At 33.8% G+C, this 13,462-nt stretch overlaps 1 protein-coding gene across 1 annotated transcript in view; it reads left to right on the top strand.

The window, feature by feature from the left end:
• Nucleotides 1-13,462, top strand: part of NUP62CL (nucleoporin 62 C-terminal like) — a 67,639-nt gene that overhangs the window by 37,175 nt on the left and 17,002 nt on the right. Inside the window, exons 4-8 of the mRNA XM_016121919.2 lie at nt 2,170-2,332; nt 10,259-10,409; nt 10,663-10,712; nt 10,855-10,989; nt 12,736-12,847. Coding sequence (XP_015977405.2) covers nt 2,170-2,332; nt 10,259-10,409; nt 10,663-10,712; nt 10,855-10,989; nt 12,736-12,847 — 611 coding nt within the window. The remainder of the gene's footprint in view (nt 1-2,169; nt 2,333-10,258; nt 10,410-10,662; nt 10,713-10,854; nt 10,990-12,735; nt 12,848-13,462) is intronic.

The raw sequence follows: 13,462 nt of genomic DNA, 5'->3' as shown, positions 1-13,462 counted from the left end.
AACACACACAAAACTTCATTAAATTTATTTGTACAAAAATGGGATTTGTTATGTATGTATATATATGCACACACATAATCTTAGATTTTACTGTTTTCTCTTAAGTATACATCATCTTTGTATATCTGTCCATGTCATAAAATAATGATTACTTTTTTAAAAAAATCTTTAGGGGAAGATAAGCTTCTTTACAAGAAGGACTCATTTTTTTCTTAATTGTTTTCCTGTTTTGAATATAGTAGTTGCCCAGTGTTTGAATGAATGAAGTCTTGATAGTGTCATTAAATTTTAGAATTTCTGGGGAAGGATTTATTTTCAGATAACACTGTTATTCTCAGATGAAGAAAGGGATGACATGGCTGTAAAGAATGCCACACAAGATCCAATCTGTAGTCCTTCCAGTGTTTTGACTGATAGTGATCACAAGGATCCTTTATGATTGGGTATCATCTTTCCCTGTGGCATTCATTCCATCCTCATAAAGGCCAACACAAAGAATGGGGGGGGAGGGGAGGTTATTATAAGGATCCTTGTGGCCAAAAGGGAAATGGAATCTTGTAGAAATCTAATACAGGTATTGTCATGGCACTGAACTTAAAAATTGTTCAAAAGCAGCTATAGGGACCTCCAGAATCCGATATTAAATAAACATTCAGTTATTCTCCCTTTGTCAACTTCTTTTTTCTTTTGATAGCTCCCCATTGGTTTCCTTACCCCTTTTTCTGCATTAATATTTTAGCTTATTCTTAATTTTGACTTGCTCATGGCCCCTTAATTCTACTTCACATTCTTTCTCTGTCAGTCCTTCCAACTCCCACTGCCTATAGTCTGATTCTTTCTACACTTTTGGAAATATTTCCAAATTTCCACAAATAGCCTAATTCTTTCTATAGTTCTATATTTTTGAAAATAAGATTCTGACCCATCTTATCTCTGGCTACAGCTTTATTTATGCCAGACCTTCTCATAGACTGGCAGTAGCATGTGGGATGGCTTCCCGTACTTCAGATGCGCACCCTTGTCCCAATCAACTGTGAACCAGGATCGAAGGACAGAGTTACTAGAATAAAGAAGGGGTATCTGAGCCTGATTCCTGAGCAGGAATGAAGTAGACCAGTTTCCTTCAGAATAGGCAGTGTGTGTGTATTGGCAGGTACCATGATTTATGCATTTATCTAGTGTGGCTGTCAATCTGAAAACATTACTAATTGGGAAATCAAGGCTAATGTAAAATAAACAGTTGTGTACATATTATATTTTAAACAATTTTTGTTATGGAAGTAGCATTTATTAATTATAAGAACATTTGAAATTACAGAGAATCAAAATGTAAAAAAAAAAAATCCAATCCACCCCAGCCACAATTTTCTGTTCATTGTTCTTTAAGTGCTTAGGGTGTAGGAAAAACCAAAAGTGCTATAGAAATTCAGAAAACCAAGATGTAACAATGAGTAGAAGAAAAATGAGCAATAAACATGGGGAAGGAGGAATTTGAGCTAAGCCATGAAGTATACTGAGCATTTCAGGGCATTCTAGTAGAGATGACAATAGAAAGACACACAGGAGACAGGCCTGGGCGGTAGATAAAACTTTGAGAGACTTTTACCTATTAGACTGGCAAAGATGTATGCCTTGTATGGGCTTTGATGTAGAGAAACAGATATTCTTTCCTATTGATAGGAATGTAAATTGGCAAAATCTTTTTGGTATGGCAATTTGGCAAGATATATAAAATTTAGAGCATGCTGACCCTTCAACCCAGCAATTTCATTTCTAGAAATTAATTACACAAATGTATTCATGTAAATATGCAAGGATATGGATGTAGAGAGAAAGCTTAGGAGAACTTAGCAGTGAGGTCATCTGGTTCTGGACTTTTCTTTATGGGAAGAGTTTTGGGGATTGATTCAATTTCCTTAATGGTTGAAGGTCTGGTTGGGTTGTAAATTTTATTTTTCTATGAATTTATCCAGGAGTTTTAGTTTTCAGTAGGGGGGTTTATCCAGATACTTGGCCTGACATATATTTCTTTGCATTACAACAACATTGAGTTCAAATCCATACAACTCTGAATTCAAATAATGCTTATATGGTTTTTATCCTGAATGATCAAGGATTGAATGAAAATGTTTCTCATTCCTTTCTAACATTTTACATTTTATTTTCTAGCTACAACATCAACAACCACCACTACCACTGTTACTACTACCACAACAACCAGAACCACAACCACCAGTGGTTTGGCCTTCGGTCTAAAACCTCTGACATCACCTGGGATTAATAACACTGTTCCAGGCGGTTTTGCTTCTATACCTTTTACTTCGACTGTTAAGTAAGCGTATATATTTGAAAATTTGTATGAGTTTCATTTTACACATTGTGCACAGGCATAATTTGCTTGTATAGCTTTAGAATAGTGTTTGAAAAATAGGTAAATGACTCAGAGTTGAAAGAGCAGTTAGAAAAAGGATTTTTGTAGCTTGGGAAGATGAACAACCAACAGGACACTTTCATCTTCTGAATAACATTATAATAAAATTATTACTATCATTAATAATAGCTAATATTTATTGTATGATTACTGTATGTTTAGCAACTTGACAATGCTTTACAGATGTCATATTATTTAATCCTCACAGTAACCCTATAAGATAGGCAGTATTTTTATTCCCATTTTATAGATGAGAAAACTGGAGAACATAGAGATTTTATGATCTGCCCCTGGTCACACAGTTGGTAACGGTTGAGCCAGGATTAAAATTCAGGTAGTCAAGCTCCAGCACCTGTATTGTTACAGTCTATGCCATGTTCCTCTCTATTTGTCCTTTTTTTATTAAACTTTTTATTTTGAGATAATTCTAGATTCACATGTACTCTTAAGAAATAATACCAAAAAAAGTCTATGTGTTTTTTTTACCTTTATTCCCCCAATAATAACATCTTGCAAAATTATATCACATGCAGGATATTGATGTTGATGCAGTCAATATACAGAATAGTTCCATCACCACAAGGATCCCTCCTATTGCCCCTTTATAGGCACACTCACTATCCACCCCTCCTTTCCCTGACCCCGGGCAACAATCAGTCTGATCTCCATTTCTATAATCTTGACAGTTTTTGAAATCTTATGCAAATAAAATCATAAAGTATGCAATTTTTGGATGATAGTTTTTTTTCATTAGGCATAATTCCTTGAGATAAAGTTGTCACATGCATCAATAGTCTGTTCTTTTTTATTTTGCAATAGTATTGTGGGTGTACCACAGTTTACCTATTTAGCTGTTGATGGACATCTAGGTCATTTCCAGTTTTGGGCTATTGTAAATAAAGCTGCTATGAACATTTGTGTACAGGTATTTTTGTACACATAGTCTCTCTGGGACAAATGGCCAGGTGTATAGTTGCTGGGTGGGATGGTAGGTCCATGTTTATTTTTTTTTAGAAGCTGCTAAGTTCTTTTTCAGAATGGCTGTGCCATTTTACACACCCAACAGCAATGTATGAAAGATCCAGCTTGTCTGCATTCTTGCCTGGATTTGATATTGTCACCATTTTTTATTTTATCCCCTCTAATAGATATAAAGTGATATCTCATGTGGTTTTAATTTACATTTCCCTGATAACTGATGATGTAAAACACCTTTTCATGTGTTTGTCATTGGCATATCCTCTTTGGTGATGTCTGTTCATGACTTTTGTATTTTTTTTTACTTCATTTTTTTTTACTATTAAATTTTAAGAGTTTTATATATTCTTGATACTAGTTCTTTACCAGCTATGTGGTTTATAAAAATTTTTTATAGCTCTGTAACTTGCCTTTTCATCTTTTCAATAGGGTATTTTACCACACAAAAACTTTTAATTGATGAGGTCTGATTTACCAATTTTCCCTTTAATGGATTATTCTTTTAGTGTCAAATATAAGAGCTCTTTGCCTAATTCTAGATACCATAGATTGTCTGATTTTCTTCTATAAGTTTTATATTTCACATCTTAAGCTCGATTCATTTTGAGTTAATTTTTGTATAAAATATGAGTTTTAGGTTGTGGGTTTTTGTTTGTTTGTTTTGTTTTGTTTTGTTTTTTGTCTAGGGATGCTCATCATTTTCCAGCATCATTTGTTGAAAGGTCATCTTCTTCCATTGAAATGCTTTTGCACCTTTCTCAAAAATCAACTAGACATATTTGTGTTAAATGCTTTTTCTTCCTTAATTAATATGATCTTATAAGATTTTTCATTTTTAGTTTGATGGTATGGTGAACTACACTGATTCGTTTTCAGATGTTGAACCGGATTTGCACGTGTGGAATAATTAACCACTTGGCTGTGGTCTATAGTTTTTTATATATATTTTTAGATTCAGTTTCTAGTATTTTGCTTGAGAACTTTTATATCTAAGTCCATGAGAGATAGTGGTCTGTAGTTTAGTTTTCTTTTTAAATTCTAATTCTGGTTTTTATATCCAGATAATTCTGGCCTGATAAAATGATCTAGGAAGTATTTCCTTCTCTTATGTTTTATAAAAGAAATAGTGGAAAATCGGTATTAATTCATTAAATGTTTGGCAGAATTCTCCAGTGAAACCTCTGGGCCTTTTAAGTTGTAAATCAATTTCTTTAATGGTTCTGGAACTATTCAGGCTATCTATTTCATCTTCCATGAGTTTTAGTAGTGTATGGTTTTTAAGGAATTGGTCAGTTTCTTCTAAGTTATCAACTTTATGAATGTAAAGTTGCTTATATTATTCCCTTTTTGTCCTTTCAATAGCTATAGGCATATTCCTGTTTCATTTCTGATATTGGTGATTTGTACCTTTCTTTTATAAATTTTATTGATCTTTTCCCAATGAAGTAGCTTTTATTTCATTGACTAGTCTATTGTTTTCATTTTTGATTTTATTAATATCTACTCTTGATTATTTCCTCTTCTGATTATGTTGGGTTTGTTTTGTTCTTTTTTCTAGTTATTTGAGGTATGAACTTTGATTATTGATTTGAGACCTTTCCTCTTTTCTAATATAAGTATTTGGTACTATAAATATCCTTCTCAGCACTGCATTAGCTGTGTGCATATTATGTTATATTGTATTTTTATTTTCATTCAATTCTGTGTACAGTTGACCCTTGAACAATCTCGTTTGAACTTCATGGGTCTACTTATATGTGGATTTTTTTAAAAACAAAAACTGTAAATGTATTTTCTCTTCCTTATTTTTCCCAATAACATTTTCCTCTACTTTATTGTAAGAATACGGTATATAATACATAAACATACAAAATATAGCATTTGTGTTAACTGTTTATGTTATTGGTAAGGCTTCTGGTCAAGAGTAGGCCATTAGTAGTTAAGTTTTGGAAGAGTCAAAAGTTATACATACATTTTCAACTGCATGAAGGGTTGGTGCCCCTAACCTCCATGTTGTTCAAGGTCAACTGCACTTTTAAAATTTCTTTTATGAATTGCTCTTTGACCCATACATTATATAAAGTGTATTTGATTTACAAGTATTTGGAGATTTTCTTTTTTTATTTCTATGTTGGTTTCTAGTTTGATTCCATTATCGTCGGAGAACATGCTCTGTATAACTTCAATTCTTTTATATTTGCTTAGGTTTGTTTTACAGATGAGGATATGGTCTTTCTTGGCCAATATTCCATGGACTCCTGAAAGTTGTGTTTTCTGCTGTTGAGTGGAGTGTTCAATAAATGATAATCAGATCCTGTTGCTTCATTGTATTTTCAAATCTGTATCCTTGCTGCTTTTCTCTCTAGTGCTTCTTTCTGTTGTGGAGAGTGACTTTTTGAGTCCCCAGCTGTAATTGCATATTTATCTATTTCTTCCTTTAGCTCCGTCAATTTCACTACATGTATTTCGAGGCTCTGCCATTTGGTTGCTTACATGTTTAGGATTGTTGACTTTCCTGGTGCTTTGATTCTTTCATCATTAGATAATGTCTCTCCTTGAACCTGGTAATTTTTTTTTCATTGAAACTGACTTTATCTAATATTTATATAGCCATTTTTTAAAATTAATGTTGCATGTATATATTTTTTCATCATTTTACTTTCAACCTATCTGTGTCCTTAAGTGAATTTCTTGTAGACAGCATATTGATGGATCATAATGTTTTTATCCACTTTGCCAAGTTCTGTCTTTTAATTGGTATATTTAGAACATCTACATTTTTCCAAGTTTTATTGAAAAATAATTGATATACATCAATGTTTAAATTTGAGGCATACTGAGCATGATGTTTTGAATTACATATATTTTAAATGATTACCACAGTAGGTTCAGCTAACATTTATCTTCTCATATAGACACAATGAAAAGAAAAGAGGGAAAAATTTTCTTTTAAATTCTCCTTTGGATGAGAACTCTTAGGATTTACTTTCTTAACAACTTTCCTATATATTGTACTGCAGTGTTAGCTATAGTCATCATATTGTACATTGCATCCTTAGTATTACTTTTCTTAAAACTGGAAGTTTGTATCTTTTGACCACTTTATCCATTTGCCCATCGATGGACACTTAGATTGTTTCCAGGTCTTGGCCATTGTAAATAATGCTGCTATGAACTTGGGAAGATCAGATACCTTTTTGAGTTAGTGTTTTTATTTCCTTTAGATACATTCCCAGAAATGGAATTGCTGGATCATATGGTAGTTCTATTTTTAATTGTTTTTTAGGATTTTCCATATTGTTTTCCATAGTGGCTATACCAATCTAGAATTTCACCAACAGTGCACTAGGGTTCCCTTTTCTTCACATCCATGCCAACATTTGTTAGCTCGTCTTTTGTGTTGATGGCCATTCTAATTGGTGTGAAGTGATATCTCATCATGATTTTACCTTGCATTTCCCTAATGACTGGTGATATTGAGCATCTTTTCATATACCTGTATATGGTATATGATATATGTATACCTTCTTTGGAGAAATGTCTATTCAAGTCCTTTGCCCATTTTTTAATTGGGTTATTTGTTATTTTGCTCTTGAGTTAAATGAGTTCTTCATATATTTTGGATATTAACTACATAGTAGATATATGATTTGCAAATATTTTTTCTCATTCCTTAGGTTGTTTTTTCATTTTGTTGATTTTTTTTGCTGTGCAGAAGCTTTTTAGTTTGACATAGTCCCACTTGTTTATTTTTGTATTTATATTGTTTATTCTTTAGTTGTAATATCCAGAAAATCATTACAAAGACCCATGTCTCAAAGAGCTTTAGTCCAATATTTTCTTCTAGGTGTTTCATGGTTTTGGTTTTACATTTAAGTCTTTAATCCATTTCAAGTTGATTTTTTAGCACAGTTACATTTAAGATAATTATTGATATGTTAGGGCTTAAGTCTGCTGCTTTATTATTATTTTTGTTACCTTTGTTTTTGTTTTTATGTTTCTCTTTTATTTAACCTTCTTCTCAGTTATTCAAACATTTATTAGGGTTCTATTTTGTCCAATTTTTAGTATTTCTGAGTATATTTCCTTGTATAATTTTCTTACTTGTTGCTCCAGGTATTACAATAACTTATAGCAGTCTAGTCATATTGATATTCTGCCACTTTGGGTGAAATGTAAAACCTTACTTCAATTTAGTTCCCTTTAATCTTCTCCTTTTTTTAAGTATAATTTTCTCAAGTATTTCCTTCATGTACATTGAACACCACATTACCTGGTATCATACTTTTTGTTTCAACCATCAAATATGATTTAAGAAATGCATGAGAAGTTTAATAGTTCTGTTTACACTTTTTATTCATTTTGCTGTTCTTTCATTTATGAAATTTAGGAGTTCTGTTTTCATTTCCTTTCTGTTTAGCCAATCTTCAGGGGTAGTTTTGCTAGCTACAAATTGTATTAAGTTCATTTTGCATGAGAATACTTGCTCTTCATTTCTGCAGGACATTTCACCGCATATAGAAATCATGGTACAGTTCTTTTTTTTCTTTCAGTTATTGAAAGAAAAATGTTGTTACACTTCCTTTTAGCCTCCATGGTTTAAGATGACAAATCTGCTGCCATTCAAGTTGATATTCCCTTTTAAGTAATGTGTTATTTTTTTCTGGCTGTTTTCAAGACTTTTTTCTTTATCTTTAGTTTTCAGACTTTTATGTATTGTGCATGTCCTAGCATGGATTTCTTTAAATTATTCTGTTTGGTGTCTACTCAACTTCTTGAATCTATAAGTTTATACCTTTTGCCAAATTTGGGAAGTTTTCAACCTTTATTTTTCAGAATACTATTTTAATTCCATTCTCTCTTTTCCTCTCTAATGTATCACCCTTCAATGATATCAATATTACTCCTTTTTATTACTATCCTCCAGGTCCTTGAGATTTTTTTTTGTTTTTGTGCCCATTTTCTCTCTGCTGTTCTTTAAATTCTATTGATCTAGCCTCCAGTTCATTGATTCTGTCCTCTGTCATCTCCACTCTAGTATCAAACCCTTCATGTGAGCCTTCAGTTATTTTGTTTTTTCAGTTCTATAATTTCTATTTGATTGTTTTTCATAACTTCTATGTTTTTGCTGAGATTTTCTATTTTTTATTTGTTGCCAGAGAATTTATAATTGCTTGTTGAAGCCTTTATTTAATGGTTGCTTTAAAAGTTATTTTTTGGATAATTCCAACATCTGATAACTCTCAGTGTTGTTGTCTATGGTCTTTTCTCTTTTGAGTTGTGATTTTCCTGGTTCTTGATATGATGAGTTATTTTCAGTTGTATCCTGGACATTTTGCCTATTATGTTAGAAGAGTCTAGGTCCTATTTGAATCCTTTTAAATCAGGCAAATCCTTTTGGGGAGGTGTAGTGCAAGAGCTGGGTGTGTTTGTGTGTTCAGCTTCCCACTGGATCCTGCTCATACCACTCCAACAAAAGTAAAACACTGACTCACACTGCCTCAATGCAAATGAGTGGTGTGGAAGTTCAGCTCCCCTCTCAGCCCTCTTGACACCTTCCCCATATAAGACGAGCATTGTGTCACACCACTTTATTGCTTTGAAGTGGAAATATGACCTCAGCTCCCAGCTGGACCCCCAGGAACTCAGAACAAGGGGAAGTGGAGAGAGGGCTAACTTATACTGCTTAGTCCCTGTTGGGTAGAAGCAGAATTTCGGCTTCTTATTGGGCCCCACTTACACAAGAAGAGAGAGGAAGCAGGATATCAGCTGCTCTGCCTCGTATCACTTTATTCAGCCACATTGATTCTGGGTTGGTATGAAAGCTTAGCTCCCTCCCTACTGGGCCTTGCTGACACAGGCTCTGGGGAGAAAGGGGACAGAGTGCTAACTAGCCTTGCTTTGTCCTGCCTCGTTTAGTCTTTTTTTTTTTCATTGGATGTGGAGGTTAAGCTTTCCACTGAGCCTTGATGACAGTAAGGGTAGTGGGAATTGGAGTCATTACCAGCCCCTAATTAGAGTGCTGTATTCAGTCTCAGTGATGCCAGGTGGATATAGAGGTTACTTCCCCATTGGGTCCCAATTACACTAAAGACAAGGGGTGGAATCAAATGGTAACTAACCCTGTCTTGCTCTTTTAAAGCTTTGTTGCTGCTGGGTGGGGATTTAGGTTCATTTTGTCACTGAATTTTGATAACAGTACACTGTAGGGGAATTGAACATTGCCTGCCTCTGCTGGGCAGGGAACTGATGATTCCCTCTCCTCCCGACCCTGCTAACCCTTGTCCCAGCAGAGGAATCGGAACATTGCCTGGTTCTGCATGTCAGGGGATCAAAGATCAGCTATCTACTCAGCCTTTTTGATAGCAGCTGGCCGGGGAATGGGAATTTTGCCTGGTTCTGCCTTTTGAGGGATGGAACCTCAGGAACCTCAGCTGCCTATTCAGTTTTGAGGGTACTGCTTAGACCTGGAATGGGTCACATGTGGAGAGGGAGTCCTAGCTCTTTCACCACACTTACACAGAATGGAGCTACCATCATGCTGAGCTAAGGGGGAAGGAAGGGAGCAGGCTGTGGCACAGATTTCAGCTGTTCTTACTGAGGTTTAGTAGATTTTGTAATAAATCTTTATTTGCTATATTTCCTTAGGATACTTTCCAGAGACTTTGAATGGTTGTTTTTAAAATAATATTTTCCAGTTGTGGTGGTTTTGTTGGGGAGCAGGTCTGAGAAACTCCTAATATCCTATTTTCTTCTCTAAGTCTTCATATGTTATTCATTTAAAAAATCTGATCATACTATTAAAAGTATAATTATATAATCATACTGCCTCCTTTTTTTTTTTTTCAGTGCAATCATAACTCCCGTGATGACATATGGTCACCTGGAGGATCCGGTAAACAAATGGAGCCTTGAGTTAGAGGATCAAGAGAAGTGCTTTCTTCACAAGGCCACCCGAGTCAATGATTGGGACTATGAATTGAACAAGAATGGTGAGAAGGTAAGAAGATATTCTCACTAATCTACAAACATTGTGCAAGTATTTTCAGGTGAACACGAGAATAGATCTGTGTTTTGTGGTTAATTTTCTATTCCAATATTGGTGATCGACTTAAAAATATTTTCCTTAGGTAATAGGTGCCCTGAATTAGGAACTTTTTTTATATTTGAAGTGTATATGAGAAAATTAATATTGCCTTAAAATTATAATATAAATTTAAATACTTACATTATTATATTCTTTTTTTTAATAGATTATTACTTTATATAGAAAAGTGGAAAAAGCAAAACTGGATCAGAAAAGGTAATACCTTAGATTCCCCAGGTTGAAAAATTAAAGTTCTCTTTGTTTTGTTTTGTTTTTCCTAATTGTAGTTTATTGACACTTATTTTGTCACTTCAAATTCCTTTTGCCAGCCCTTTTCTTGACTTGTTTCTTTTTTCAGCCTGGAACAAGAATTGGATTTTATCCTGTCACGGCAGAATGAACTAGAAGATCTCTTGACTCCCCTAGAGGTGACTATGAAGGGCCAGAGGGGGTCTGTTTATCAGCAGCATGAAGATGAGGATAGTGAGAAGATGTAAGTAACTAAATAAAGATTGTGGAATGGGGTTGAGACTTAACTACAAAAAAGGGAGAAAATGGAATTGAAAGGCAGGCAGTAAAATTTGGTAGAAAAGGACAAGTTCTTGTAGTTGCCTTTTATGAGCTTATTTGACTATTTTCTTTTCAGGATGCTTGAACGTAATCGTTCTGCCAGTTTTGTTTTATAGCATTTTGTAGACTGTTATTAATCTCAAGCTTATACATGACCACTGTAAATTTTTATATTTGTCAAGTTTGTTGTTAAATTAGAAATACAAATTTTATATGTGTGTTGTCATAGTAATGTGGGATGTTTTTGGTCTACTATTTATGTTGACTCTTCTAAACCTAATGTTCATGCAATTGCTTCAGTGATAAATTATTTGTTCTTTAAAGGCAATTTGTTAATCTGAGAGTAAACTGCATAGCTTTCAAAAATCGAATGATTTCATCAATATCTTGGGCTGGATGTATTTTATTTGTGTACAATTCAGTCCTTGCCTTTGGTTGATACATTGCCAATATCCCCATAGTAACTTTCTCTCTCTGGAATTGAGATTTGGTAATTAGGCCAAATTATAAAGTGTTCTTGGGAAAATGTGTATGAATGTGCTACATAAACTAAATTGAGGTTAAATCAGATTCATTTTATTAATGGCTTATCAGTGAGTAAACACTGAGCTTATTTTTAAGAGGTTGGAAAGTTAACTTTTTTGTGGGTACATTAAATGTAGTAAGTACAGCTGTAACTGTATGGACCCTTGTTCCATTTCTGCTTTTGTATTTCAGCTTTTATGAATCTTATTTGCATTGCATTCTATGCATTCTATTATTTGTTTGTTTGTTTGTTTTGAAACACATGGAGTTGTATTTTTGGCCACGAAATCCGAACTATAATTTGAAGAAATAATTGAAACATTAGTTTTTTTTTTCCAATTGCTTTTATGTAGTCATATTTATAATGTGATGGACTCTCTACTGGAATCTTCAACAATCTAGGCAACCAGTTGCCTACAAGAACTTTGAAACAGAAAGACAGTAGATAGTTATTAATCAATATAATTGAATCCTTTAATTTTTATAGACATTAAGGTTAAAAAACTCTTTGGTCATTTTAATTTCATAAATATATTCATTGACTAGGTTGTCTTGTGTGTGTATGTTTGTATGTGTATGTGTAAACAGTTTGGGTGGAAATCTTGAGAATTTGGCCAATTAATCAATTTGTTGTGAACTTAGATTTATCTGCCCTTGATTATTGTGAATCTCATTTTTCGAAACATCTTTTGTTGGATGATGGAGTATATTAATATAAGGTTTTACTTTGAAAATATATGCATTGAAAGTCATTGAAGACATCTCTGCTCTTAATAAATATTGCTAAATGCCACATCACTCTAATATATCTAAATGTCATATGGGATATTTATTTTGACACCAAAAAGAGTTCCTTTGTTTTAGAGCTCCTTTGCTTCAGAACATTATCTAGAGGGTAAATAGGTGACTAAAAATATCAAAGTGGATAAAAGACTTCACCTCCGGAGTCTTTTTAGAATATGATAATAAGAGATCATGAATGCTGCATCCATAAACATGTGCCATTAGTCATAACTGAGACCCACTGAGAAGGTAGGGGAATTGGGGCAAATCCAGTTGGCAATATCATCTTTGTATGTCAGTAATAATACATCAGTGGAGAAAACATTTGTTGTTAATTCCTTTATTTTACCTGTCGTTTCAGTTACAAATTAGCAGAAAATGTAGATGCTCAGCTGAAACGAATGGCCCAGGATCTTAGGGGCATTATTGAGCACCTGAATAGATTTGGGAGACTTGCTAACACTACCGGCCTGGTATGTGAACTGCTTGATATACTTAGACAACCGAGGTTTAGTATAAAATTAGCATTCTGTGGTTTTTTTTAGCTAGTCACCTTCTCCTGTCCTCTATAGTACTCCTTATGTGCCCCCAGAGATATGAAGCTCTCAGGGGTAGTTAGCGGCACAGGAAATATTTAGCGGCAGAACATGTTATGAGCTTTTTTTGTGGTTATTTCCAGGATGGTAAAAAAAATGATTTCCCTCCCTAAATTTTCAGTGTTTTCTCCTGTTCTTCACGTAACTAAATCGGTACCTATACTTATTTTTCTATTCACTTACTCATTAGCTGGTTCACTCGTCCTTTTACAGATTTATCTACATATTCATATAAATGTGAGTATATATATTTGAGTCTGTTATGTATATCCAGACAATCCTTAATTTATGATTACGTTATATCTTAAAGTTTGATAAGTCAACTATTTGAAACTTAAAATATATTTTTCCATAGAAACTTGGTTACATAGAGTTATTAGGCTTCCACCTGCCCCTACTTAACTCATAATGTAAACATATTATGGTGTGGGAATATACAGCTGAGGCTCCAATTACAGACCTGAGAAATTTTGAACGAATTTGGCAGTTAAA

The sequence above is a fragment of the Rousettus aegyptiacus genome, unplaced genomic scaffold (assembly GCF_014176215.1).
Source record: "Rousettus aegyptiacus isolate mRouAeg1 unplaced genomic scaffold, mRouAeg1.p scaffold_m13_p_9, whole genome shotgun sequence".
In the NCBI taxonomy this organism is placed as follows: Eukaryota; Metazoa; Chordata; class Mammalia; order Chiroptera; family Pteropodidae; genus Rousettus; species Rousettus aegyptiacus.
This window is presented reverse-complemented; position numbering and strand designations above follow the sequence as displayed.